We start from the raw sequence: 25,181 nt of genomic DNA on the forward strand, positions 1-25,181 counted from the left end.
AGATAGATAGATAGATAGATAGATAGATAGATAGATAGATAGATAGATAGATATGTATAGTTTTAGTTATATTTATATATATATAGATATATTTATATATATATATATATATATATCTATATATATATCTATATATATACATATGATATATATAGATATATATATAGATAGATCTATCTATATATAGATCTATCTATATAATATATATTTCTAGATAGATAGATAGACTTGTAGTGTAATGAGTAACAAATGTGTTTCTATATATTATAAAGCTATAGTTCTGTAAAGCAGTCAAATATATCTAAGACTAAAGATGTTCTAATTATTCTGAATATTAAAAACAATGCCTATGGTTTTTATTGAGTGTATTCCTTGTATAACTTATACTTTGGGGTTGATTTACTAACACTGGAGAGTGCAATATCTGGTGCAGCATAGCAACCAATCAGCTTCCAGGTCGTTGTTGTTTTTTTTTGTCAAAGCTTAATTGAACAAGCTGACCTTAGAAGCTGATTGGCTACAGCTGCAACAGATTTTGCACTCTCCAGTTTTATTAAAGCAACTCCTTTATACTGTATATATTTTAACATAATATACAACATACCATAATCTTTATTTTTTTTTTTTACCTATAGTAAATGTTATAGGATTTAGATAGATGGATAGATAGATAAATAAATCGACAGATAGATAGATAGATAGATAGATAGATAGATAGATAGATAGATAGATAGATAGATAGATAATGGGGAATGAGAGAGAGAGAGAGGGATAAATTGTGATGTGTGTATATATATATATATATATATATATATATATATATATATATATATATATATATATATATATATCCCTTAGCCATAAACAAATATATGTGGTTACATCATCATGTATTATTGTGTTATATCATGTATTATTATAGTACTTTAGGGAATCTCTGGGATTCCATATCACACCGCAGTGACCTTGGATTATACTCACACAATAGATTTTGCACTTTAATTTCCTTCGGGTTTTAGTACATTGCTCTCCCCATAGTACACAGGGAGCCCAGAGAGGGTGTCCTGGGAGGGAACACAATCTGCACATCTCCATTCATTTACAAGCAGCCAAATGAGATGACTAAACCAAATGTGACACTTTGTAAGTGGGTGCTATCATAAGGGAAAGTCATTCCCCGGACATAATCCTAGGGAGCCCCTATCAGACCCCCCTTTATAAAGTGATTTATAATGCAGAGATAAGATGTAATAAAGGATTCTTAGATGGAATGCTCGGTGTGCTGGGGAATGATTGCGATCTGCAGCACACATGAATATTCCAGCAGCAGTCAGTGTGAGAGGACAATTCCCGGGGGTCACCCCTCTCCCCCATTGGGTCCCACCCCTGCCAAACTCACTCTGATTGTTTTACATCATTATTCTCACAACTTTTAATTTCTGCTTTCCAAAGGATCATTGCCTCCGATAATTACACACAGAGCCGCCCCTGTGTCAGTGTCAGCAGGGAGAAGCCCAGGAGATCTGTCACTATCACCGCTACCATATGTGTGTGTGTGTGTGTGACCAGATATGGATATATTTATAGGAAGAACATACAAATATACATACACACATATATTCACATACCTACATGTATACACACATAAATATATATATATATATATATATATATATATATATACACATACATACACACACATACATAAACACATACAAACATATATAAATGCATACATACACAACACATACACACATAGATACATATATACATACATACATACACAACATATACACACATACACACAAACATACACATATACATACATACACAACACACACATATACATACACAACCTATATACATACAAACATGCACACATAACACACATACTTACAAACGTGCACACGTAACACACATACATACAAACATACACACATATCACACATACATACAAACATGCACACTTAAAACACATACATACAAACATGCAGACATAAAACACATACATACAAACATGCACACTTAAAATACATATACAAACATGCACACTTAACATACATACATACATACAAATATACAATCATACCTACAAACATGTATACATGACACAAATAAATACATACATACAAACATACAGACATAAAACACATACATACAAACATGCACACTTAACACACATTCATACAAACATGCACACATAACACACATATATAAAATGTATACATGACACAAATACAAACATACAAACAAACATGCAAACACAACAAGCATGCGCACATACATACAAAAGAGATAGATGAATACGGTAATAATAGTAATAGGTAGTCAGTTGTAAAAAAAGGATTATTTTACAGGGGTACATTTTTAAAAGCTAATCTAAGCTTAGAGTGGGCAACTGGACATCCAAACCTATACTATGGCCGACAACTCCACTTTGCAGGTTTTTTTCTTATTCCAGTTTTAGAAAAGAGGTATGAAAAAAAAGAGAACAGAAGTCAAAAAAAAGAGGGGGGAGGGAGAGAGAGGGGGAGAGAGAGAGAGAGAGAGAGAGAGAGAGAGAGAGAGAGGGAGAGAGAGGAGAGAAAGGGAGAGAGGAGGAAGAGAAAGAGAGGAGAAAGGGAGAGAGAAGGGAGAGAGGGGAGAGAAAGAGAGAGAGAGACAGACAGACAGAGAGAGAGGGGAGAAGACAGAAATACAGAGAGGTAGAAAGCGACAGAAATGAGGAAAAAGGATAAAAAGAGACAGACAAGTAAACGAGAAAAGAGAGAGTAAAAGTAAAAAAGTAAAAGAAGGCCGAGACTAGGGAAGCAAAAGGAAAGAGAGAGAGAAAGAGAAAGGAGAGAGAGGTAGGTAGAAGGAAAGAGAAAAAAATAGAAAGAGGAGAGAGAAGTAAAAGAAAAGAGAGAGAAGTAAAGGCTGGCAGATTGAGAGAGAGAACAAAACAGAGACGGAGAGAGAACAACACAGAGACAGAGAGATACAGGGTGACAGAGATAGGGAAAATAAGATAGACAGAAAATTACAAGGATAAAGGACAGGAGGACAGGAGGACAGGGAGAAAGCGAAAGAGAGAAAAAAGGGAATGGGAGAAAAAGTAAGAGAAGTAAGAGGAGGATATAGAAAGAAATATGAATAAGATAGATAGATAGATAGATAGATAGATAGATAGATAGATAGATAGATAGATAGATAGATAGATAGATAGATAGATAGATAGATAGACACACACTGTGAAATCATTATTCAAAATAAAAGTAGTATACAATGCACATGTATAGAATGATATTTTACATGGTGACATGCTCTCTATTGCCCCCCATACTGCCCTGTGTTCATCTCCATCACATCTCCTCCACAATGCCATTTTTCTGCAGTAAACAGCCCCGCTCCGTTAATAAATGGCCCGAGCTTTATTTATGAAAACGGAACATGTTGATTTTTTATTTTCCTGAGAAATGCACCTTGCGGCTCCCCCCACCCCCATAATAAACAGCATTCCCCGGTGCTCCATAATTATGTGCGGTTGTATATTGTGCGGGGAGAGTCATAAGTCTCCCGGTGCCTCAGCCTCGTATTTCTCCAGCCTGTCAAAACGCGAATTTGGCAATACTAACTGTTATAATCCATTTAGTCAGTCCTAGCCGAGGCTTAGCCTATCTGATCTGATGGTCTCATTTTGTATATAAGTTCCTGCTATTGATCCCGCAATTATTTAAAAGAAATCCCATCACCTCCCACTTTCCCAAATAAGGCTATTTAGATGCTGCACAGATGAATGGAGATGTGATGCTGGGAGAGGAGCTCAGGGTACCAACACAGCATCATAGAGCTCCCTCCTCTCCACACTCATCACACTGCTCTCCCACCATATGGAGGAGAGGACACTGCTCAGCTTCTGCCTCTTCACACTGCACACATCACACAACTTCAGTGGACACTAACACCACCAAGAGCTTCTTCAGCAGGTTGAGAGACCAAATGCAAAGGCAGCATCTTGAACAGGTTGGCAGTGGCACCAGAAACAAAAGCAATATCTTGACCAGGATAAGAGACTAAAAGGCAAAGGCAACAACTTTTATCAGTGCTATCAACTTTATCTGCTGATCCGTCGCCAAATCTGGACCAAGGTTGACAGAAACACTCAACTCAAGTCAAGGGAGGACTACGCTGAGTGAAGTCCATACTGGACTGAGTCTCAAGTCTTGGAGACTCACAACACTTGGAGCAAAAGTGTGTCAAGACTTGGGACCAATAAGTTGACTCTCAACATTCGGAGGAACTTCAGGAGGTCAAGGTGCTTCTGGACCTGAAAAGACCAAGAGGACTGTCAGGTTTAAGTACCTGCAGACCAAAGGGGTTCAGAAGACTGTGGGCCCCAAGAGTAAGAACTGAGGGCTCAGTCACAAAGTTCTCAGGACAAAAGACTGAAGGCCGTCTGAGACGTCCTCTAAACTTAAGATAACAGGATCAAAAAAAAGGTCCAAGGGACCACAAAACTTAAAGGAGCACCAGACTGCAAATTCACATCCAGCTGGGGGCTCTGGGAAGATGGTGCTATGACTCTCTTGTGGAGCTTTTAGGTATTTAAAGCCTGCTGGACCAGCTTTCTCCCACAGATTAGTGACCAAGCAATGAACAGGGATAAGGCTCAGGTGGACATCTCCATGCCTCAAGCACAACCAGCGGTGGTGGAAGCAGTTTCCTGTAGCCTGCACGGTGACATCATGGACACCCATAGCGACCAGAGACTCTCAGTCAACGAGCTCCCAGTCTATGGCTGCCCAAGGGACAGACAAGGGGACAGTCAGAGTGGAAACACTCCCGGCCAAGAGGGTTTGGTAGCAGTACCTCCAGCAGTCCACAGAACCACCTCCTTCTCAGTCTTGGACATCCTGGACCCTAATAAATTCAACAGCAAACAGAGACATTGCAATATGGTCTACAAGACTAGCACAGACTACATCCTGAGGGCAGAGGACAAGCTGGAGGAGCCTGGCACCGACCAGAAATCTTTCATTGAAGACTTTGACACCTGCAAAAAGTCCCCCGATGTTCTAAGTAAGTTCTACACCTTTCTGATAATCAGATATATACGTCTTGTACTCTGAAACATTGCTATCTATCAACTGTCTATGAAGTTTGGTTAAAAGATTTCACTGGGAGAGTCTTATAAAAAGATAATTCTTGCATTTCTAACTTTATTGTTATATGAACATTTTCCAGAATCATATATATTCTGCTTTAATGAACTGAAAATGAGTAGATTAGCTCCGAAATGATTATGTTTATGTATTGATTATGTTTTAGTATAAATGATATGAATGCAACTATAAGAAAACATTTTTATTACTGTTCTGCTGTACCCTGTTTAACTTTCTTTACAAAAACCTAACCTTTGATTGATATATATATATATATATATATATATATATATATATATATATATATATATATATATATATACTTTTTTTTTCTTTTAATACTGTACTGATGTACCGTAGCTACATAAGTATGTATGCACATATTTATTTTTTTTCTTTTTAATACTGTACTGTGTTAAATACTGTAATATCTATCTATCTATCTATCTATCTATCTATCTATCTATCTATCTATCTATCTATCTATCTATCTATCTATCTATCTATCTATCTATCAATCTATATATCTATATCTATATATCTATATAGATATATATAGATATATATATATCTATATATATCTATATAGATATATATAGATATATATATCTATATATATCTATATAGATATATATATATATATATCAATACGGTACAGTATTAATATATATATTTATATATATTACAAACTCTCTCTACCATTTGATTTTGCCTAATAACTTTTGTTAGCTAGTAAAGAATACCATTCAATTTCAGCTCCAACCTCCCTCATTTTGTTGTTGCTAGACCGCCCTTACTGAAGCCATGCTGGGACTTGTAGTTCCCCATTCTCTGGAGAGACACAGGTTGGCAGTCACTGGGTGACCCCTACCTCTTGGGTTGTCTGTCCCCCTGTTCTTGTCCACCAGCTGTCAGCAAAGGGGTTAAAGCCTACTTATACCATACAGGACACCTTGCCTCTGTCTTGGGGCGACACATTCAATTCGGCTTTTTTTTTCTTTCTTTTTAGGACAAACCAGACTAATTGTGAGCAAACGACGGTTATCTCAGGAAAAACAATTAAATTCCTTCGATTTCACTGAAGGGAGAATGTGCTTAGCAGCAGCAGAGAGGCCGATAATGGGGGGAAGAGCCCCCGAGTGCCCCGATCGATATTCTATTATCGAATTGTGCATATCTCTTTCAGGCAGCTTGCAAACTCTCTCCTAACGTCTAAATTATAGGTCAAAATTCGGATAATTACTCGATTAAAACCTATTACACTTATTAGGGCGCCTATTGATCGCCACACAGGGAGCAGATTGCATTTCTGAGTTCATATAATATCACAATATTCCAACTACACTCTGCATATGTTTAATATAGAGGGACTTCATATGCACCCTGCATTGGCCGGAGGAGGGGAATATTATATATTTTCTTTCTTTTTTTCTTTCTTTTTCTTTCTTTCTTTCTTTCTTTCTTTCTTTCTTTCTTTCTTTCTTTCTTTCTTTCTTTCTTTCTTTCTTTCTTTCTTTCTTTCTTTCTTTCTTTCTTTCTTTCTTTCTCTTTCTCTTTCTTTCTTTTTTTCTCTTTCTTTCTTACCTTCTCTCTCTCTCTCTTTTTTTTATAATAGTGATAAATATGTTAATTAACCATTTTATTACCTAATAAGTTTCCGTGCAATTATGCCGTAAAATATGCAAAATATGAACTGAACTATTTGTTTCTTTGATTATTATTATTATTATTAACAATAATATTTAAAATCAAAATGTATTATACTCTCTCTCTCTCTCTCTCTCTCTCTCTCTCTCTCTCTCTCCCTCTCTCTCTCTCTCTCTCACACACACAATTAAAATTCTGATATTTTTAGGAAGAATTTTTGATATAATATTATTAATATCCTTATCATCATTGTTATTATTATTATTATTATTATTATTATTATTATTATTAGTAGTAGTAGTAGTAGTAGTAGTAGTAATAATAATAATAATTTATATATTAAAAACAGTCATACACACACACATATCAACAATTCATATTATCATTATCATCATTATTATTAGTAGTAATAGTAGTAGTAAGAATAATAATAATTTATGTATTAAACACACACACAAACTTTTTTAAATATGAAAAAATCAGATATTTTAGGAAGAATATAACTTTGGTAATATTAGTAGTAGTAGTAGTAGTAGTAGTAGTAGTAGTAGTAGTAGCATAATATATTCATATATGTATTATTATTATTATTATTATATAATACGTATTTATTTTAATCACAGATTACAGAAAACGTCATTGTAGCTTTTGACAAGGGTATCGGGTAATATAGTATTTGACATGTTTGTGTCTCCTAACCCCCCCACAGAAGTGAGGATATTCTTCCACAAGTGGAGAACACAGCGGAATTTTATCTTTTAATTTTTTTTTTTAGAATCCTTTTGTTTATTTTCGGATTGCAATTTTAGTATCAGTTGATTCTGCCACAATCTGTGTGCTTTTTGAATTCTTTTATCTTTGATTCACATTTCAAATTTGATGGATAGAATGACGTTTAAAAAAAAAAAAAAATATATATATATATATATATATATATATATATATATATATATATATCATGGAATAGAAAATTGAACAAGTGTATAAGAGATAGATAGATAGATAGATAGATAGATAGATAGATAGATAGATAGATAGATAGATAGGACTTTCAGGTGACATTGGGGACTTGTTGATTATAAGGTCCCCCCAGCTGTGGTGTCCCTCCCAGCCATACAGTTGTGTACACGTGTTTTCCCTGACTGAGCACTCATGCAAGACTTCCATTGATTGCCTGCTGGCTGTACAATAAACTCTCTTCTCCTCTATGGGGTTTTATTGTACACACTGATCTGGACAAGAGCCGACTGACCCAGACCAGAAGACCTGTACAGTTCATGTATACAGATCTGTGACCTGACTGTATTCTATACAACTCCCAGACACTCTCCTGTCTGCCCCGGACAGCGGCTGACTCAGAAGAGAACTCTCTGCACTGCTGGGACACCCCTCCAAAATGTCAGATTTCTGTGTGCATGTTGGTAAAGTCCAAAGCTTTATTTTTGTATTTCAATTTTAATTTTGTTTATTATTTTTTTTACATTTTGTGTTGGTTCGAGATGAGCGAACGTATTTGTTAGTAGTTCTGTTCTGTGAAAGTATGCAGATGATTCTGGTCATTTGCACATGCATGCAAAATGAACCTCCCTGGCTATAGCTAATATTAAATAAATCTTTATATATAATAATAACACCAACAGCCGCAATAATAATAATGCATGTCAAAAATTATTTTATAGAGTATTAAAATTATATATATATATATATATATATATATATATATATATATATATATATATATATATATATATATATATAACGAAAATGAAATTGTCGTTCACTATCTGCTGTACAGGTGTGCTGAGCCCTGTGTAAAATTCTTCTACAATACAATCTGTACATTTATCATTGCAGTGGTCCGTTTTTGTTATATTTATTTATTTCGTTTTTTGTTTTGTTTTGAGTTTTTTTTTTTATCAATGTTTACTTCTTTTGTATGCCCTAATTTTATTTATTTACTTTTTTTTTTTTTTTTTGCTATGTTGTCTTTTGGTTTGGACAAAGCTATTTCCATCATAACACACATTGGGATGCTGTATAGGATTTTTTTTTAGAGGTGTCTCAGTTTTTGAATTGCTTTAGTATGACATTCCTTCAATAGAAGAAAGTTTGTTTTTAAATACTGAAGTAAAATGCTGATTTGCGTGTATACTACATGTATATACTGCAAGAATTGTATAATAATACTACTTATTATAATAATAATAGAATTCACAATACAATTTATTATTATTATCATCATCATCATAACCTTTATAATTTATTACAAATAAAATACTTTTAAAAAAATATATATATATATAACAGTAGTCACACCAGCTAAAGAAATAATTAAAACAATTAAAGAAATAATACAATAATTAGACTGTTTTAAATATATTTGCATCTCACTTCTTAAAATTATTTATTTTTCCAGTCAAGAAAGACACACTTACTCACACACATACACTGCAGTCAATAAAAAAATATTTTATATAGTAAATCTCTGTTAACTAAATGAACGAAAAAAAAAATAAGAATGCATATATATCTATGTAGATATATCTGTATCTATATAGATATAGATATATATCTATATATCTATATCTATATATAAATATAAAGATATATATATATATATATATATATATATATATAGATATGTGTATATCTATATATCTATATCTAGATAGATAGATAGATAGATAGATAGATAGATAGATAGATAGATGTATATATCTATATTTATATATACATGTATAGATATAGATATATATCTATACATCTATATAGATATATATCTATCTATAGATATAGATGTCTATATCTATATCTATAGACATAGATATATATATCTATGTCTATAGATATAGATATATATAGATATCTATATATATATAATATTCTTTTACACAAATTTCTATCTGTCTGCCCCCCCCCCCCCTATCTTTCTAATAAAATATTATCATGTGATATAAGGTGAAAATCGATTATTTGGATTGGATTTTGATTATTTGAATGCTTGTGATATTTGAGGGTCCTGTATGAAGATCTCATTGTCAGAGTGAAGCCATGCTTGACTGTTCCTCCTGATAAAATATATATATATATTTTTGTAGTCTCAGAAACTACATCTACAACCGTTATATATCCATAGGAAACCATTTGGATGCAGGTTATGGGGAGTCAGTGTAACCTGCAACAGTTTAATTCAGATACAGAAAGTTCCTGGTAAGGTATTATTACAGAGGTAATAGATTGTCACAGTGGTGACTGACAACATATAGACACCTGTCCTCACAGTATGATACCTGAGCTATGACCCTGAAGGAAATTTGAAAACAAGTTATTATATATTGCAGTTTATCACTGACTCTTGGTTGCCTGTCAGAGTGGTAATTGTGATTGATGCATTTTTCATGCTTTGGCTGCTCTGGATAGAACTATAAGTCCCAGCAGACCCTACAAGGGCTAGGACTGTCCACAACCTGCTGGGACTTCTAACTCCACAGCAGCTGCAGAGCAACAGGTTGAAGGAAAGTAAGGTGTATTTAAAGAGAATAATTTTTTTAAGTAATTACTACAAATCATTTTAATGCACCCTGTGCATGCTAGGTAGGGCCTGTTTTCATGATGGGCCTTCATATAAAACTTTGTAACTTCTCCCTCTAGTGGCTATTTATAGATCAGACATGTGTAATAAGAACACTTGCTGAACAGCTGCTGAAATAAAACCATTTACAGGGTAATGCACATGAAAACTGGAAAGTGCAAAATCTGGTGCAGCCCTGCATAAAAACCAATCAGCTCCCAGTTTTTTTTTTTGTTAAAGCTTAATTGAACAAGCTGAAGATAGAAGCTGATTGGCTACCATGCACAACTGCACCAAATTTTGCACTCCCCAGTTTTAGTTAATCAACTCCATTCAATGATTCTTTATGAGTCTAAGCAAAAAGTAGAGCCTGTGTATATAATACGCAAATATGGCTACCCACATTTACACATTAATATACAGGATTTAAATAGAGCCAACAGTTTGCACAGCTCTTTACAACATGTGGGCAGACAGTACAGTTACAATACAATTCAATACAGGACACATATATTTAACATATATATAAACAACAATTGTAATTGAACTGATCACATTCAAATATGTATTCCAAAATGTTAAAAAGATTTCAGGCAGGGCATTTCATCTGTCATTATTGGCTCTTGATTTACAAAGGAGGGAGGGTGATTTGTTAAAGGCAAATAGACTGTGCACTTTACAAGTGCAGTTGCTCCAGAGATTAGTAAATGAGGGGAAGCTCTGCCGACTTCCATCATCCAATCATTCACAAGCAATAATGCTATTTTTTTTTTTACTTTGCATATGATTGGGTATTTTTTGCAAAGTGAGGCAGGAAAAAAAAAAAAAACTTCTGGTTTGCTTTCCTGATTGGAGCTTTCTGGCAAAAAAAAAAAAAAAAAAATACAAAACTCTCCTAAACTCGCCTAATTTGTGTACAAAAAATTAGCATTTTTTTTCTGCCAAGAACTGAGTTTTTTTTTAAGCCCAGTGTGCATGGAGCCTGAAGCGTCATTTCATTTAATAAGCTCTGGAGCAACTACACTTGCAAAGTGCACAGTCTATTTGCTCTTAGTATATAAACCCCATAGTTGGCACCTTTTTTCATTGTACATTCTAGAAGAGTTTTTCCAGCAATGGTACAGCTAGTGCAATGGAATGTTTCTGACTGGTGCAGGGGTAGGTTTGCTTGTCAAAGTAAATTCAGTTTACCGTTTTAGTATTAGTATAGTATAGTAGTAGTATTAGTATAATAGTATTTCAAATTAGGGATAATCAAATCAATTGGAATTTGGAAAATTAGGAACATTGTAACTGTTTTTATTTTCCTAAATATATTCATTCAGGCTTGTCCTAATTCATACACATCAGACAGATCTGAATAAAAATTCATTAAAAAAAAACAAACAAAAAAAAAGAATGAATTGGTTCTATTAGTTAAAATCAGAAGAATGGTACATTTTTCAAATTAAAGATTTTCATTCAGGTCTATACAGAGAGGAGGTTTACAGAAGGGACTTTCGGAAAGGCACCACTATGACAAATATATATATAAAAAAATACAAATAAAATTTTATTAAATACAATCTTAAGACACTAATAAAATACATGCAACAGTAATTGCAAAATGTGCACAGTATGATAGGACTTTAGTTCAGAGATTTGAACAATTCAGGAATTGAGACAATTATCATTCTTAAATTGTAAAGTCTGAGAAGTGTGAATCTGGAGAATCTGTCATTTGTAAATTTGGCTTTATTTGGGAATGATCCGCTCATCCCAGTAAAAGATCCTTTGTAATTGTGGGACTGCTTTGGGTAAGACTTGCACACATGCAAAAACTGTTTGCATGTTGGCGAAGAACTTGGTGCAAATGGCTTCTCTATAAAGGTATTTTATATGAGAAACATTGTTCTAGCAATTTAAAAAAAAAATTGAAACGCCAAGGGAAAAAATGCAAAGAAAAGTAAAAAAAATAGGTTAACAAATATCTTTGTAAATCATCCAACAACCAATGCCTGGCCTAACATAACAAGAAAACAGATGGAATTGTGTACGTAAAATGCCTTTTTTGCCTTGGCTTCCTCTATGCGCTATTTTCCTTTCATAATCCAAGAGCATGCTGATAGGTTAATTGAGACCTGTTGCATGTGTATGACTGCAATAGGGATATTAGATCATAATCTCTTTTAGTGACAGGGTTACTGTAAATATTTCTACATCCTCTGCAAAATGGTGTGCAGAGAGCACTATATAACTGAATCATGGTTCATTTCACCTATTGTTCATTGAAAGGTGAAGCTTAATCTGTTTTTATTTTGCCTTCCCTTGTACCTCTCTTCCCCCCATCATCAACATTCTAATGCAATTCTTAAATAAAACCTTTCTGCTTTCATGACATACTTTATTTTAGGCCCAGTGACTAGGTCTCTGTGCTTCTCTATGTAATGCAGGTGGGATCACGGCTGGTGGGAAGGGCCAGCAGGGTGCTGTACATAGCTTCCTGAAAACACCACTGCACCCTGGTATAAGGAGTATGCAAATATCAAAATGCCTTAATGCATACCTCCAAACATTTTGAGATAGGAACGAGGGACACCTACTAACAAACGCATGTAGGCATAGGACACACCCCCTGTCATACCCCCTTAAAGGAGAATTAACCAAGGGCTTTTTTACCACTACTATTACTTTATATTGGCTTTTAAAATATACAGATGCAGCAATTTAGACAGTAGGAGAAAGGTTCAGCACTGGGGAAAAAAGTGCAGTTTATATACAACTATATAGATCAGACCAAAATGAGGGACAAATGATTAGGAAAGAGGGACAGAGGGACATTGCTCCAAATCAGGGACAGTCCCTCGAAATCAGGGACAGTTGGGACAATGGGTGAATGGCCATCTGGAGGAAATGGGTGTTCCTAGGATAACTGCATTCACATTCAGACCACCATCCCCAACGCCCACATGTGATGCTGAGCCTCCCTAATAAAAAAAAAAAATTAATCTAATCCAGTGAATGAACGGGGTGGGCCCATAACATTCAGCCTGGGGAGGAAAAGGCTAGACTATGCTGGAAGTCCTCCAGTCAGAAAATGAGATGGGCTCTATCTTACTTGCTGCAGTTTCTGATGTACATTGTGAGAAGCTCACAGTGTGCAATGAAATCAGAGAAACCAATTTCAGCACAGGACAGGCGTCTGTTCAACTGTGTAAAGACTGATGGGAAGGTGGGAATTCAGATTTAAAGACCTTTATTGGTATATGTGTTTTTTTTTTCTTTACCTAAAGAGGACACATTGACACTCAGATTTCAGATCTGTTCTGGTTTTTAACCTGTGTGCCCAGGAGTGTATTGATGGCTGGCCCTGAACAGGGATCACCATAAATCCTTGCTATGGTACAGAAAGGCAGAAGGAGAAAACCCCTCATTATTAAGCCTGGTCATCATCAGAGCAGAGAAAGCTGGACACATCCATTCCACAAATAGAAATACCCATAAATGTATCGAAAACAAAAAATATGCGAAAAAGAATGAACCTGTTTTAATCGTGATGTACTTCCTTTTTTTCTCAAAAAGATTAAATCCTATTGTTTCTTCTTTTTTTTTTTGAAGCAGTAAGACATCATTTATGGATATTTTTTGGTGGTAGCTGCATTTATTTATTCATATTTATTTTATTTTATTTTGTTTTATTTTATGTTACTTTAGTTAATTTAATTTAATTTAATTGTATTTCTTTATTATTATATGACAGTGAATTCATTTATAATACAACAGTATGAATAAGCACGGCCCTCTGATTCCTCCTGTATTGAATTGCATTGTAACTGTATTGTCTGCCCTTGTGTTGTAAAGCGCTGCGCAAACTGTTGGCGCTATATAAATACTGTATAATAATAATAATAATGTGAAAATCTTAGTTTAAAGTGGTTGTAAAACTCTAACATGAAAAATGAACAAAGCGTGTCGTTCTACAGTGTGTATACTTGCCTCAATCCAAAGCACCTAGTGTCATTTTCCTTTGATCTCTCTTCCTTCTACTATCTGTATGAGTCACTTCTAATAGTCTATGTCCACACAATAGATTACCGGGCGATAACACAAGCCCCACCCCCAGCACAGAGCATCTGATTGAAAGCTTCAGCGGTGTATATTTTCCTTTAAGACTGTGTAGAGGGGGTGTGTCCATTCCCTCCACTGAGGTGTCAGATTACACTGAAGCTCTGTGCTCTAGCTATGCAGTGTGTGACATCAGATCCCCACCCCCTGCCTTCTACTGCTGAGAATTAGCCTTTGATCTGTGTGTTTTGAACTGATGTAGAGGGGAAAGGGTCGCAGACAAACAGATACAACTTATGTAGGAGGATTTGTTTCATCTCTGTGTATCATCTAAGGCTGGGCACTTCACTGAGTATATGCAGAGGTTTACAGACCACTTCCATGTAAACCTGCCACACATTTGACAGTTTAAACAGTTGACGAAAAATGTCAGGAAGAGCCTTGGGTTGCATGATATAGACAGCCCAGATTATATGCTAATCTTGACTTTTCCTGTAAAAGTCAAGGTTGACCCCTGCCCTCCACACACCCTTCTGAGCTTCCCCTATTGGCCTTTAAAAGTGACGGGAAGCCTGTCTGATCAATGGAATTGCCTTGGTGGGTGATGATAGAGGCAAGTCAAGATCTGCATATAACTTTAGCTGCCTGAATATGTCTACTAGCTATTTGGCATGCAGTTATCAATGTAGCAAGGTCTGCTGGTACATTTTTAATCATACGTTCAGACTGAATAGCCTAGGTTTATGATTTCTTTACATTAAAGCTTATCGGGTGAATTTTATTGACTCGATCACACTACTATAATCACTAGCATTCAATCGCTACTAAATACTAAACCTATGCGAGAAATTGATGCCTCTTGTGTAAAGTACACAAGTGGCTTGCAGTAGCCGTTAAATCTCTGACACTGCAATTCTCTACAGTTTTGGAAACAAACAGTTATATTTGCTACATTTACTCACCACTATTTTTGGCTAAATTATATATCTATGAATGCCAACTGATATTTATACAATCTTCGCTCCTCATAGAAAGCCTTTTTTGACATAGAAAACGACATTCGAATTGATGGCTTACAGTATAAGACTTTATTAATGGTTAAACTGATGCAGTAGGTCTGTAAACCTAAATTGAATTTGGTCATGAAATGGTTAATAAATGAGCATCATTTGTTGTGATAATAGCACCATATTTAAAAATTCTGTGTTATCGCAGTAAAACAAAACTCAGTTTTGTATATGGAATATAAATTAAATATAAAAAGACAAAAAAGCAAAAACATTGAAGATCTTTGTAAAGAGGCTCTTAAATGTTCCCTTTAGAGAGACCCCGTCACTAACTGAAAATCGCCGGTAACAGTACAGAAAGATCAAGTATTTTAAATGCTGACTTGCAGTGTTTTTTTGTACTCACTTGCAAATGTGCCTCTGAACTTGCTAGAAAATGTGACTACCATTCTGTGTCTTCCCCCATAGTAAACTTGCTATAGGGGCAGAGTGCAGACCCGCTCCCGAGCAAGGCCAGGACAAGGGGTGGGCAGTGTGGTATCATTGAGGTGGGGGGCTCCACAAGGAGAATAAGGGGGAGTGATTTGTGTTGGGAGGGGGAACTTGGGAGGCAGCAGGGGGTAAGAATTGTTCTAGGAGGGGAAATCTGATGGGTGGTGCTTTTGTGGGAAGAGGATTTGTGCTAGGAGGGAGGATTTGGGGGGGGGGGGTGTGCTAGAAGAGGATATGGTAGAAGGGGGAGGGATTTGTGCTAGGAGGGGAGATTTTTTTAGGGTAAGGGGGGATTTGTGTGATTAGGTTTGTTTGGGGCGGGGGGGTTGGTGCTGGGGGGGTGGGGGGGGATTTGGAGTGGGGGGAGAGGATGTGTATTCGGAGGGGAAGTTTGAGGGGTAGAGTATTTGTGCTAGGAGAAGTGATTTTTTTATAGGTGGGGTTGTGCTAGAAGATGTGAAATGGCAGAGGGGGAGGGGATTTGTGCTAGGAGGGAAGATTTTTTTAGGGGAAGAGGGATTTGTGCAATTAGGTATGATGGGGGCGGGTTGTGCTGGGTGTGGGGAATTTGGAGTTGGGGGAGAAGGTGTGTATTCGAAGGGGAGATTTGAGGAGTAGAGTATTTGTGCTAGGAGAAGTGATTTTTTTTAGGGGGGTTTGTGCTGTGGGGATTCAAGGAGATAGGGGATTTGTGCTGGGAGGGGGGATTTCAGCAGGGGGTGGATTTGTCCTGGGAGGAGGGGGAATTTATGCTTAGAGGTTAATCCTGCAGATTAGTGCTCTATTGTTTTTTTTTGGGGGGGGTTGCTGACACATAATGCTCATACATCTTGGGGAGGAGCACAGTTTGGTATGTTCGCCCTGGGCTCTAGATGACCTTGTCCCGGCACTGGTCTCAGATAAGTATTTAAGGGGTGGGGGAGTGGCACAGACACATGAAGTCTTTTTACCTTAATGTAGAGAATTCATGAAAGTAAAAAATCTTTTTGCCTTTTTTTTACAACTTTAAAGTGAGATAAGCTTTCTTTGATGGCCTGCAGGTGGCGTCTGATTTTAATCCCAATTCTTTCTATTGCAGAAAATGCAGAGTTGTACCAGCAAGCTGGGGAGGAATGTCAAAACCAGGATTTCAGCCCCAGCCCTGGCAGTGACCTAGAGGACGAGGAGGAGGATGAGGAAGATGAAGAACTTTGCAGCGAAGAGAGCAGCAATTCCACCGCTTCCGGAACCATGGACAGGGATTCGGGCGTAGGGGCCCCACAGACAGAGGAACGCCTTGTGGGTCAGAATAAATCTCCTAACTCACAAGAGACTGGCAAGAACCAAGAGCTGCAGAACCAACAGCAGGCTCAGCATGGCAAGCCCAAAAGAAAACGGACAGGTTCAGATGCCAAGTCTGGTAAGCCCCGCAGAGCTCGCACCGCTTTCACCTATGAACAGTTGGTGGCCCTAGAGAACAAGTTTAAGTCCACCAGGTACTTATCAGTATGTGAGAGACTAAACCTTGCCTTGTCGCTAAGCCTGACTGAGACCCAAGTGAAAATCTGGTTTCAGAACCGACGCACAAAGTGGAAGAAGCAAAACCCTGGAGCCGACACCAGTGCCCCTACAGGAGGCTCCAACCATGGGGGAGGGTCTGGAGGTATGGGTGGAGGACTGAGTCCTCTTAGTCATTCCCCCCCAATGGGCAATCCATTAAGCATACATGGACACCCTGGCTATCCAACCCATGCACCCAGTGGGCTCATGTGTACAGCTCAAATACCCTTTCTTTCAGGGCCAGCTGCAGTCCTCTCACCATTTGTTTTGAGCTCCCAGTCTTATGGGGCTCCAGCATTTTATGCCCCTCACTTATAAAAGGACCCTAACTGACTGCATTCTGTGTGATTACTGTACAGAGCTGAAAAAACTTTCACAAGGGTGCAAATGCCCATGAGGGCAAAGACCCTCCTCCTAGAAATAGTGCACCTCTTTAAACCTGAAAGACTTCCATCATGGTGCAGATGCTCAGTAGTGACTAGGACCAACCCTAGAGCAGCCATGCATCCTGAATGTACCTAACCTGCTATGATGTCACAAGAAGCCCTGAGATCCTAGCTAGATAAAAGCCCATGATGTAACTTTGAAGGTTCTTGGCCTCAATATATCTTTTTTCATCTGTGCATTCACTTTCTGATGAAACTGTAAATTTCTGAAGCCACTCTCGCAAAAAAATCAAATTCAAAATCAAATTGGGAGCACTTTAATTCTTGCCCATCTACTTTTAACGCATGATTTTCCTTATGGGGAGAGCTTAGATGTTGCCTAGAAATTGTACAGAAAATCCTAAATTGATATTTTGTTTCTCAATGAGTTCTAATTTTATTTTATTTTTTTGACGCAACAATGATGAAGTCATTGACTCAAAAGCACTTGATTCATACAAATTCAGAAGGTTTTGATAGCCACCATATCTGTACATTATTTGGACCTTATTAAGACATTAAATTGAAGGTCTTTGCATTGCATTACTTATTCACCTCCTATTCAACTGAATGGGATTCACCACTGCAATCAACAGATATGTAATTAATACTTTCCTTACAGTTTGGGGATCTTTTTCATATAAAACCAGAAATAAATAAAAAGAAAAATCTGTGTCCTTTTTCCTCTCAGGGTGAATAGGAGTTTAGAACCTGTGACTTAATATACATTGTTGGAACAAACAATGGATCTTCTTTTCGTGATTTCACGATATACACAATTGTATTGTATGATTTATCCATGAAAAAATTGTAATTAAACAATGTAAATAATGAGTCGTCTCTGGCCTGGGGGCGGGGTGGTGGTTTGGCTGCCCCTGGCGGCGAGGGGGTTTAAAGTCATATTGATGAGGTCTGCTACAGTTTTATTGTACTTGATTATTCTACATATTGGTGTATATAAGTTATTATGTTAATGAGGTTTAATTTTATATATTTAATGTATGATGATAGGGCGTTAATATAGAGACTATTTCAAGCACTTTGCTGACAAATTTAAACATTGAACAATAAATAGTAAAAGAAAACTGTCTGTCTGGGTGTGTTTTATCAATTTATTTCTGCTTCATTACGTAATAAGAGGATTTCATGCAAATATTCAAAAGGCATGGGATAAAATATATTTATTAGAAAAGTATGGAAATATAACATTCATTTGTTTTGTCAATATTTATTCATTCAAATTCATTAATGACCTGTGAAGGGATTCATTTTGTGCTTTGTAGATTGAATGGATAATGGATGGATGGATGGATGGATGGACAATGGATTGGATGGATGGATGAATGGATGGATAAATAGATAATTGATGGATTGGATGTATAGATGGATGCATGGATGGATAAATATGTAACTGATGGATATACATATAGTAGAGCCACAAAACGGAACTTTAAATATGCCTTTGAGTACTCAGGCCACATCACATTTGTATAAAAAAAATGTACAAAATCTTTATTAAGCTACATATTAAAAAGTCATATAAACATCACTGTATATATACCATACAGTATCAAGTACAGACATAAAGCCAATATGTAGCTTAAATTCAGTTGATCAATGATTTTGCAGTATAGTGGTCTACGCATTTCACGGGAGCCCCCCCTTCTTCAGGACCACCGAAATCATGTGAAATATATAGCTCTAATTGCAAGGGTAGACGATGGAAACCATGGATAGTGTAAGCCATATATAAGAGATTAAGCAAAAGAAAGATCTCCAAATGGGAATGTGCCTATCGGCCCATGGGACACTACCTTACACATTCTGAGCAGACGCTCCTTTGACTGACCTCCCTGAGTAGGGGATGTTTGATGGAAGATGAGGACTACCTGAACGTACCATTCATATGTGGGGTTCTCTGGCTTCTGTCTCCCACTGTTTCATCTATGTATATTTATAATGGAGACTCAGTCCATTACCCCGCCCACATTGTTGAATCCATCAACCCATCCATAGGGATTTTGGGTGCTTCCCATGGGCCGGTAAGCGCATTCCCAATTGGAGATCTTTCTTTTGCTTTATATGTCTTTTTAATGTGTAACTTAATAAAGATTTTTGTATATTTTTTGTACAAATTTGATGTTGTCTGAGTTCTCAAAGGCATACTTAAAGTCCTGTTTTGTGGCTCTATTATATGTATAGTCTTGGATTGGGATGATGCCAATGAGAACCTAAATAACATTTATAAATGGCATCCCACCCCAGATTTCTAAAATAGTATATAGATAACTGATAGACTGGATGGACAGATTAATGGATGGATAAAGAGAAAAATTATACATTGTACAGATTAAGACATTAAAAGTGTGGCAGCGCTGCAATGGTATACACCAGTGATGGCGAACCTTGGCACTGCAGATGTTTTGGAACTACATTTCCCATGATGCTCATGCACTCTGCCGTGTAGTTGAGCATCATGAGAAATGTAGTTCCACAACATCTGGGGTGCCAAGGTTCGCCATCACTGGTATAGACTATATAAATCTATACAAAACAACAGCTGACTGTGCAACATGTGTGTAATAATTGCATATAATAAAAAGTCCAAACAATAAAAGTGAAAAATTATTCAACTGATGTGAAAAAAACGTATGTGATGTTTCTTCAAAGAACCTCCATATCCAGAGTGCTCCCACCACTACATGCAGTGCTCGCTCACCTCCTTTACACAACCCTGCAAGGGTCAAACACGCCTTGCAATTTGTGCAAACACTCCCTCCAAGGGATCCTCAGGGATCTTTGCTGCTCAAGGAATAGAAAAACGATCTATGACTGGTATAAATTCCATCCACTGTGCTGCTTCAAAACTAAATCCACATTTATGACCGGTAGTTGCAGAAATACATGGAAAAAACAAAAAAAGTGCCTCCTATAGTGCAGTATCCGAGGGATTAGAAATAAAACCTCTCCACCCCAGCTAGCAATAAACTCACATTTATTTAAAAGATTAAAAGCATTGATAATAAAGTCAGAACAGACTCACTCAGTTGCGATCAAAGTCCACCGCCATCTACTAGTTTCTCCACCTCCCACGTGGCTTCATCTGGAGGAATGTGTATATAGATAACTAATAGATTGGATGGATAAATCAATGGATGGATAAAGAGATAAACGATACATTGTACAGATTGGTGCTGGACTAACAAACAGATACATAAACAGCAATCTACGTGGTCCGTGTGTTACCACTCTGTGCAGTGCAGAGGACAGTGTCTCAGTGGCCTCTGTAGTAGTAGTCATTGTATAACGGTATCATCAGTTAAGCGAATAGGAAGCAAAGTGGTTTGGTGGTCACACCGGCCGTGCTCACTTGGTGGCCACTTTGGTGCTGACAGCTGGCACTCGAAGGCATAGTGATTTGCACAGCAGTCAAAGCTGCAGCAGTATGGTTGATGGGGCAAGTGCCCCTGTGGTTACTGCAGCTATGTAGAGGACAAAGTAATGGTGAGTGGATAAGTGGGCATATTAACAGTACAGTTGATAGGATAATCAGTGGTTTAGTGACCATACAGACATGCAGTAGGATATTAAATGACAATTCACAGCAACAGTTAACAGATAAGTTGGTGAATAATTATTGATACATTATAGAATAGCTCAGTAGTCACAACAGCCCAGTATATAGGGTAGTGAGAAAGCTCAGTGGGTACAGCAACCAAGTATATAGAGTAATGAGTAACTCAGTGGTCTCAGCAGCCCAGTATATAGGGTAGTGAGTAGCTCAGAGGTCTCAACACACCAGTATATAGGGTAATAAGTAGCTAAGTAATCACAGCAGCCCAGTATATAGGGTAATGAGTAGGTAGCTCAGTGATCACAGGAGCCCAATATATAAGGTAGTGAGTAGCTCAGTGGTCACAGTAGTACAGCATAAGGTAGTGAGCAGCTCAGTAATTACAACAGCCTAGTATATAGGGTAGTGAGTAGCTCAGTGGTCAAAACAGTCCAGTCTATAAGGTAGTGAGTAGCTCAGTGGTGACAGCAGCAAAGTATATAGGGTAGTGCATAGCTCAGTGGTCACAGCAGCCCATTATATAGGATAGGATAGTGAGTGAGTAGGTCAGTGGTCACAGCTAGTTACACATAGTTAGTCTGGTTAAAAAAAGTAACAAAGTCCACCCGGTTCAACTAATAAAAAGGGGAAAACAAAGCAAAAAATGTTTTTACAATCCCATATACACAATCCTATACCCACAGGTGATCCAGTGGAACGCAACAAACTCCAGCAAAGCATGATCCAATTTGCTCCAGCAGGGGAAAAACATTCCTTCCTGATCCCTCAAAAGGCAATCAGATGATCCCTGGACTCAGTATATATGGTAGGCAGGCCCATCTTTAAGGCAGGACAAAAGGGGCAGTTGCCGTGGGCCCTGTCAGTGTTTTGGGACCCAAAGCAGCTGCCTCATACTTGCCAACTATCCTGGTTTAAATTACCTCGTCCCTCGAGGTTTTAGTCCCGGGCTGTGTCCCAATATCTCAGTGTGAAGTGCTGCTACTAATGCTGCCCAGCTATGCCCTATTGCTGTGTACAAATCACTCACCTGCAGACCCTGTGTTTACATGTAAATTACCGGCATTGATATGTAAACAGTGGCGGCCGGCAGCATTGATATGTATATCATGCCCCCCTAAGGTCACATCCACAGTAATTTCTAGCAACCAATCAACAAGCAAAAATCATGTGCTGTAACCTCTAGCAACTAATCAGTAAACCATAATGTGTGCTGTAACCTCTAGCAACCGGTCAGTGAGCGGTAATAATACACTGTAACCTCTGACAACCAATCGCAATAGCTGCCTGATCTCATTCAGTAAACAGATTTTGAGTCTAGCTGCTATTTATTGTATGACTCAGAGCAAGTTTGAGAGCGCAACTGCATGGGGGGGGGGGGGGGGGGGCGGCAAGAAAAGTTTTGCCCAGGGTCCAATCAATATTAAAGATAGCCCTGATGGTAGTGAGTAGCTCAGTGGTCAGCAAAGCCCAGTATAATGTGTAGTGAGTACCTAAGTGGTAACAGCAGCCCAATATATAGGATAGTAAGTAGCTCAGTTGGCACAGCACACCATAGGTTAATGAGTGAGTAGCTCAGTGGTCACCACTAGGGATGGGCCGAACACCCTAACCTCTAACAAAAAAATTTGTTAGAACACATGAACACCGTTAAAGTCTATGGGACGTGAATGTGAAACATCAAAAGTGCTCATTTTAAAGGCTTATATTCAAGTTATTGTCATAAAAAGTGTATGGGGACCCAGGTCCTGCCCCAGGGGACATGTATCATTGCAAACATTTTTTTTTAAATGGCCGTGTTTTCGGGAGCAGTGATTTTAATAATGCTTAAACTGAAACAATAAAAATTAAATATTTCTTTAAATATCTTGTCTGGGGGGTGTCTATAGTATGTCTGTAAAGTAGCGCATTTTTCCCATGTTTATAACAGTGCCACAGCAAAATTACATTTCTAAAGGAAAAAATTTCATTCAAAACTGCTTGCAGCTGTAATGTTGGATCCCAGCAATATAGATAAAAATTACCAAAAAAATGGCGTGGATGTCCCCCCCAAATTCCATACCAGGCCCTTCAGGTCTGGTATGGATATTAAGGGGAACCCTGCACCAAAATGTAAAAAAAAATGGCGTGGGGGGCCCCTTGGCACTATATACTCTGAACAGCAGTATATATACTATACGGCCTGCCCTATATACTCTGCAGAAAATTGGGCCTTAGGTGTTGGTGGTACCAGAACACTGTAATCCCTCACAGTTACTCTTGTTGGGCGCAGAAACGGGCCCTGCTGTGAAATATTATTTCAAGAATTGTAATTACATGCCCCTTTTAAACAGGGGCAGAAAAATTGGGCCTTGGGTGGTGGAGCCACAACACTGTAACCCCTCACAGATACTCATGTTGGGCGCAGGAATGGGCCCTGCTGTGAAATATGACTGCCAGTTTCTTGTCCTTCTGTGGCACCCCCTCTCTCTAGGCTCACTTTACTCCCTTCCTCAACCTGGGAATCAACATCGGAGCCTTCAAATTGCCGCGCATCCTTCAGCAGCATATAACCGACACTGGACACTGGGGACTCCTCTGTGCATGATGATGGGGCTACAGAAGGACTGACTGTGGACAAGGAGCCGGTGGAAAAGGCTGTATATATATAAAAAATATACCGCCTGAAGTGTATTAGAAACAGTACACCACCAAATGATGCACTGTAGATATAGGCTACACTGAATGCAGAATATATATATATATATATATATATATATATATATATATATATATATATATATATTAGATATTAATACACTGCCTGCACTGACTGAATATAGAGTAAACACTGAATATGTAGTCTATGCTAGATTCATTATATATATATATATATATATATATATATATATATACAGTGGGGACGGAAAGTATTCGGACCCCCTTAAATTTTTCACTGTTATATTGCAGCCATTTGCTAAAATCATTTAAGTTCATTTTTTTCCTCATTAATGTATACACAGCACCCCATATTGACAAAAAAAACACAGAATTGTTGACATTTTTGCAGATTTATTAAAAAAGAAAAACTGAAATATCACATGGTCCTAAGTATTCAGATCCTTTGCTCAGTATTTAGTAGAAGCGCCCTTTTGATCTAATACAGCCATGAGTCTTTTTGGGAAAGATGCAACAAGTATTTCACACCTGGATTTGGGGATCCTCTGCCATTCCTCCTTGCAGATCCTCTCCAGTTCTGTCAGGTTGGATGGTAAACGTTGGTGGACAGACATTTTTAGGTCTCTCCAGAGATGCTCAATTGGGTTTAAGTCAGGGCTCTGGCTGGGCTATTCAAGAACAGTCACAGCGTTGTTGTGATGCCACTCCTTCATTATTTTAGCTGTGTGCTTAGGGTCATTGTCTTGTTGGAAGGTAAACCTTCGGCCCAGTCTGAGGTCCTGAGCACTCTGGAGAAGGTTTTCATCCAGGATATCCCTGTACTTGGCCGCATCCATCTTTCCCTCGATTGCAACCAGTCGTTCTGTCCCTGCAGCTGAAAAACACCCCCACTGCATGATGCTGTCACCACCATGCTTCACTGTTGGAACTGTGTTGCATGTGATGAGCAGTGCCTGGTTTTCTCCACACATACCGCTTAGAATTAAGGCCAAAAAGTTCTATCTTGGTCTCATCAGACCAAAGAATCAGACCAAAGAATCTTATTTCTCACCATCTTGGAGTCCTTCAGGTGTTTTTTAGCAA

General features: G+C 37.6%; 1 protein-coding gene across 1 annotated transcript; it reads left to right on the plus strand.

Moving 5' to 3' along the window:
* Window positions 1-3,803: 3,803 nt before the first annotated feature.
* On the plus strand, window positions 3,804-18,879 carry NKX1-1 (NK1 homeobox 1). The gene is made up of 2 exons (XM_073612306.1): window positions 3,804-5,061; window positions 16,984-18,879. Exons 1-2 carry the CDS (start codon window positions 4,635-4,637, stop codon window positions 17,760-17,762), a joined length of 1,206 nt encoding a protein of 401 aa, XP_073468407.1. The 5' UTR covers window positions 3,804-4,634; the 3' UTR covers window positions 17,763-18,879.
* The last annotated feature ends 6,302 nt before the right edge of the window (window positions 18,880-25,181 follow it).

Source organism: Aquarana catesbeiana, linkage group LG01 (genome assembly GCF_042186555.1).
Source record: "Aquarana catesbeiana isolate 2022-GZ linkage group LG01, ASM4218655v1, whole genome shotgun sequence".
In the NCBI taxonomy this organism is placed as follows: domain Eukaryota; kingdom Metazoa; phylum Chordata; class Amphibia; order Anura; family Ranidae; genus Aquarana; species Aquarana catesbeiana.

Coding starts and splice junctions, on each gene's coding strand:
- NKX1-1 (XM_073612306.1), top strand. CDS start 4,635: ATGAACAGGGATAAGGCTCAGGTGGACATCTCCATGCCTCAAGCACAA. Junction 5,062..16,983: donor AAAGTCCCCCGATGTTCTAA/GTAAGTTCTACA, acceptor TTTCTATTGCAG/AAAATGCAGAGTTGTACCAG.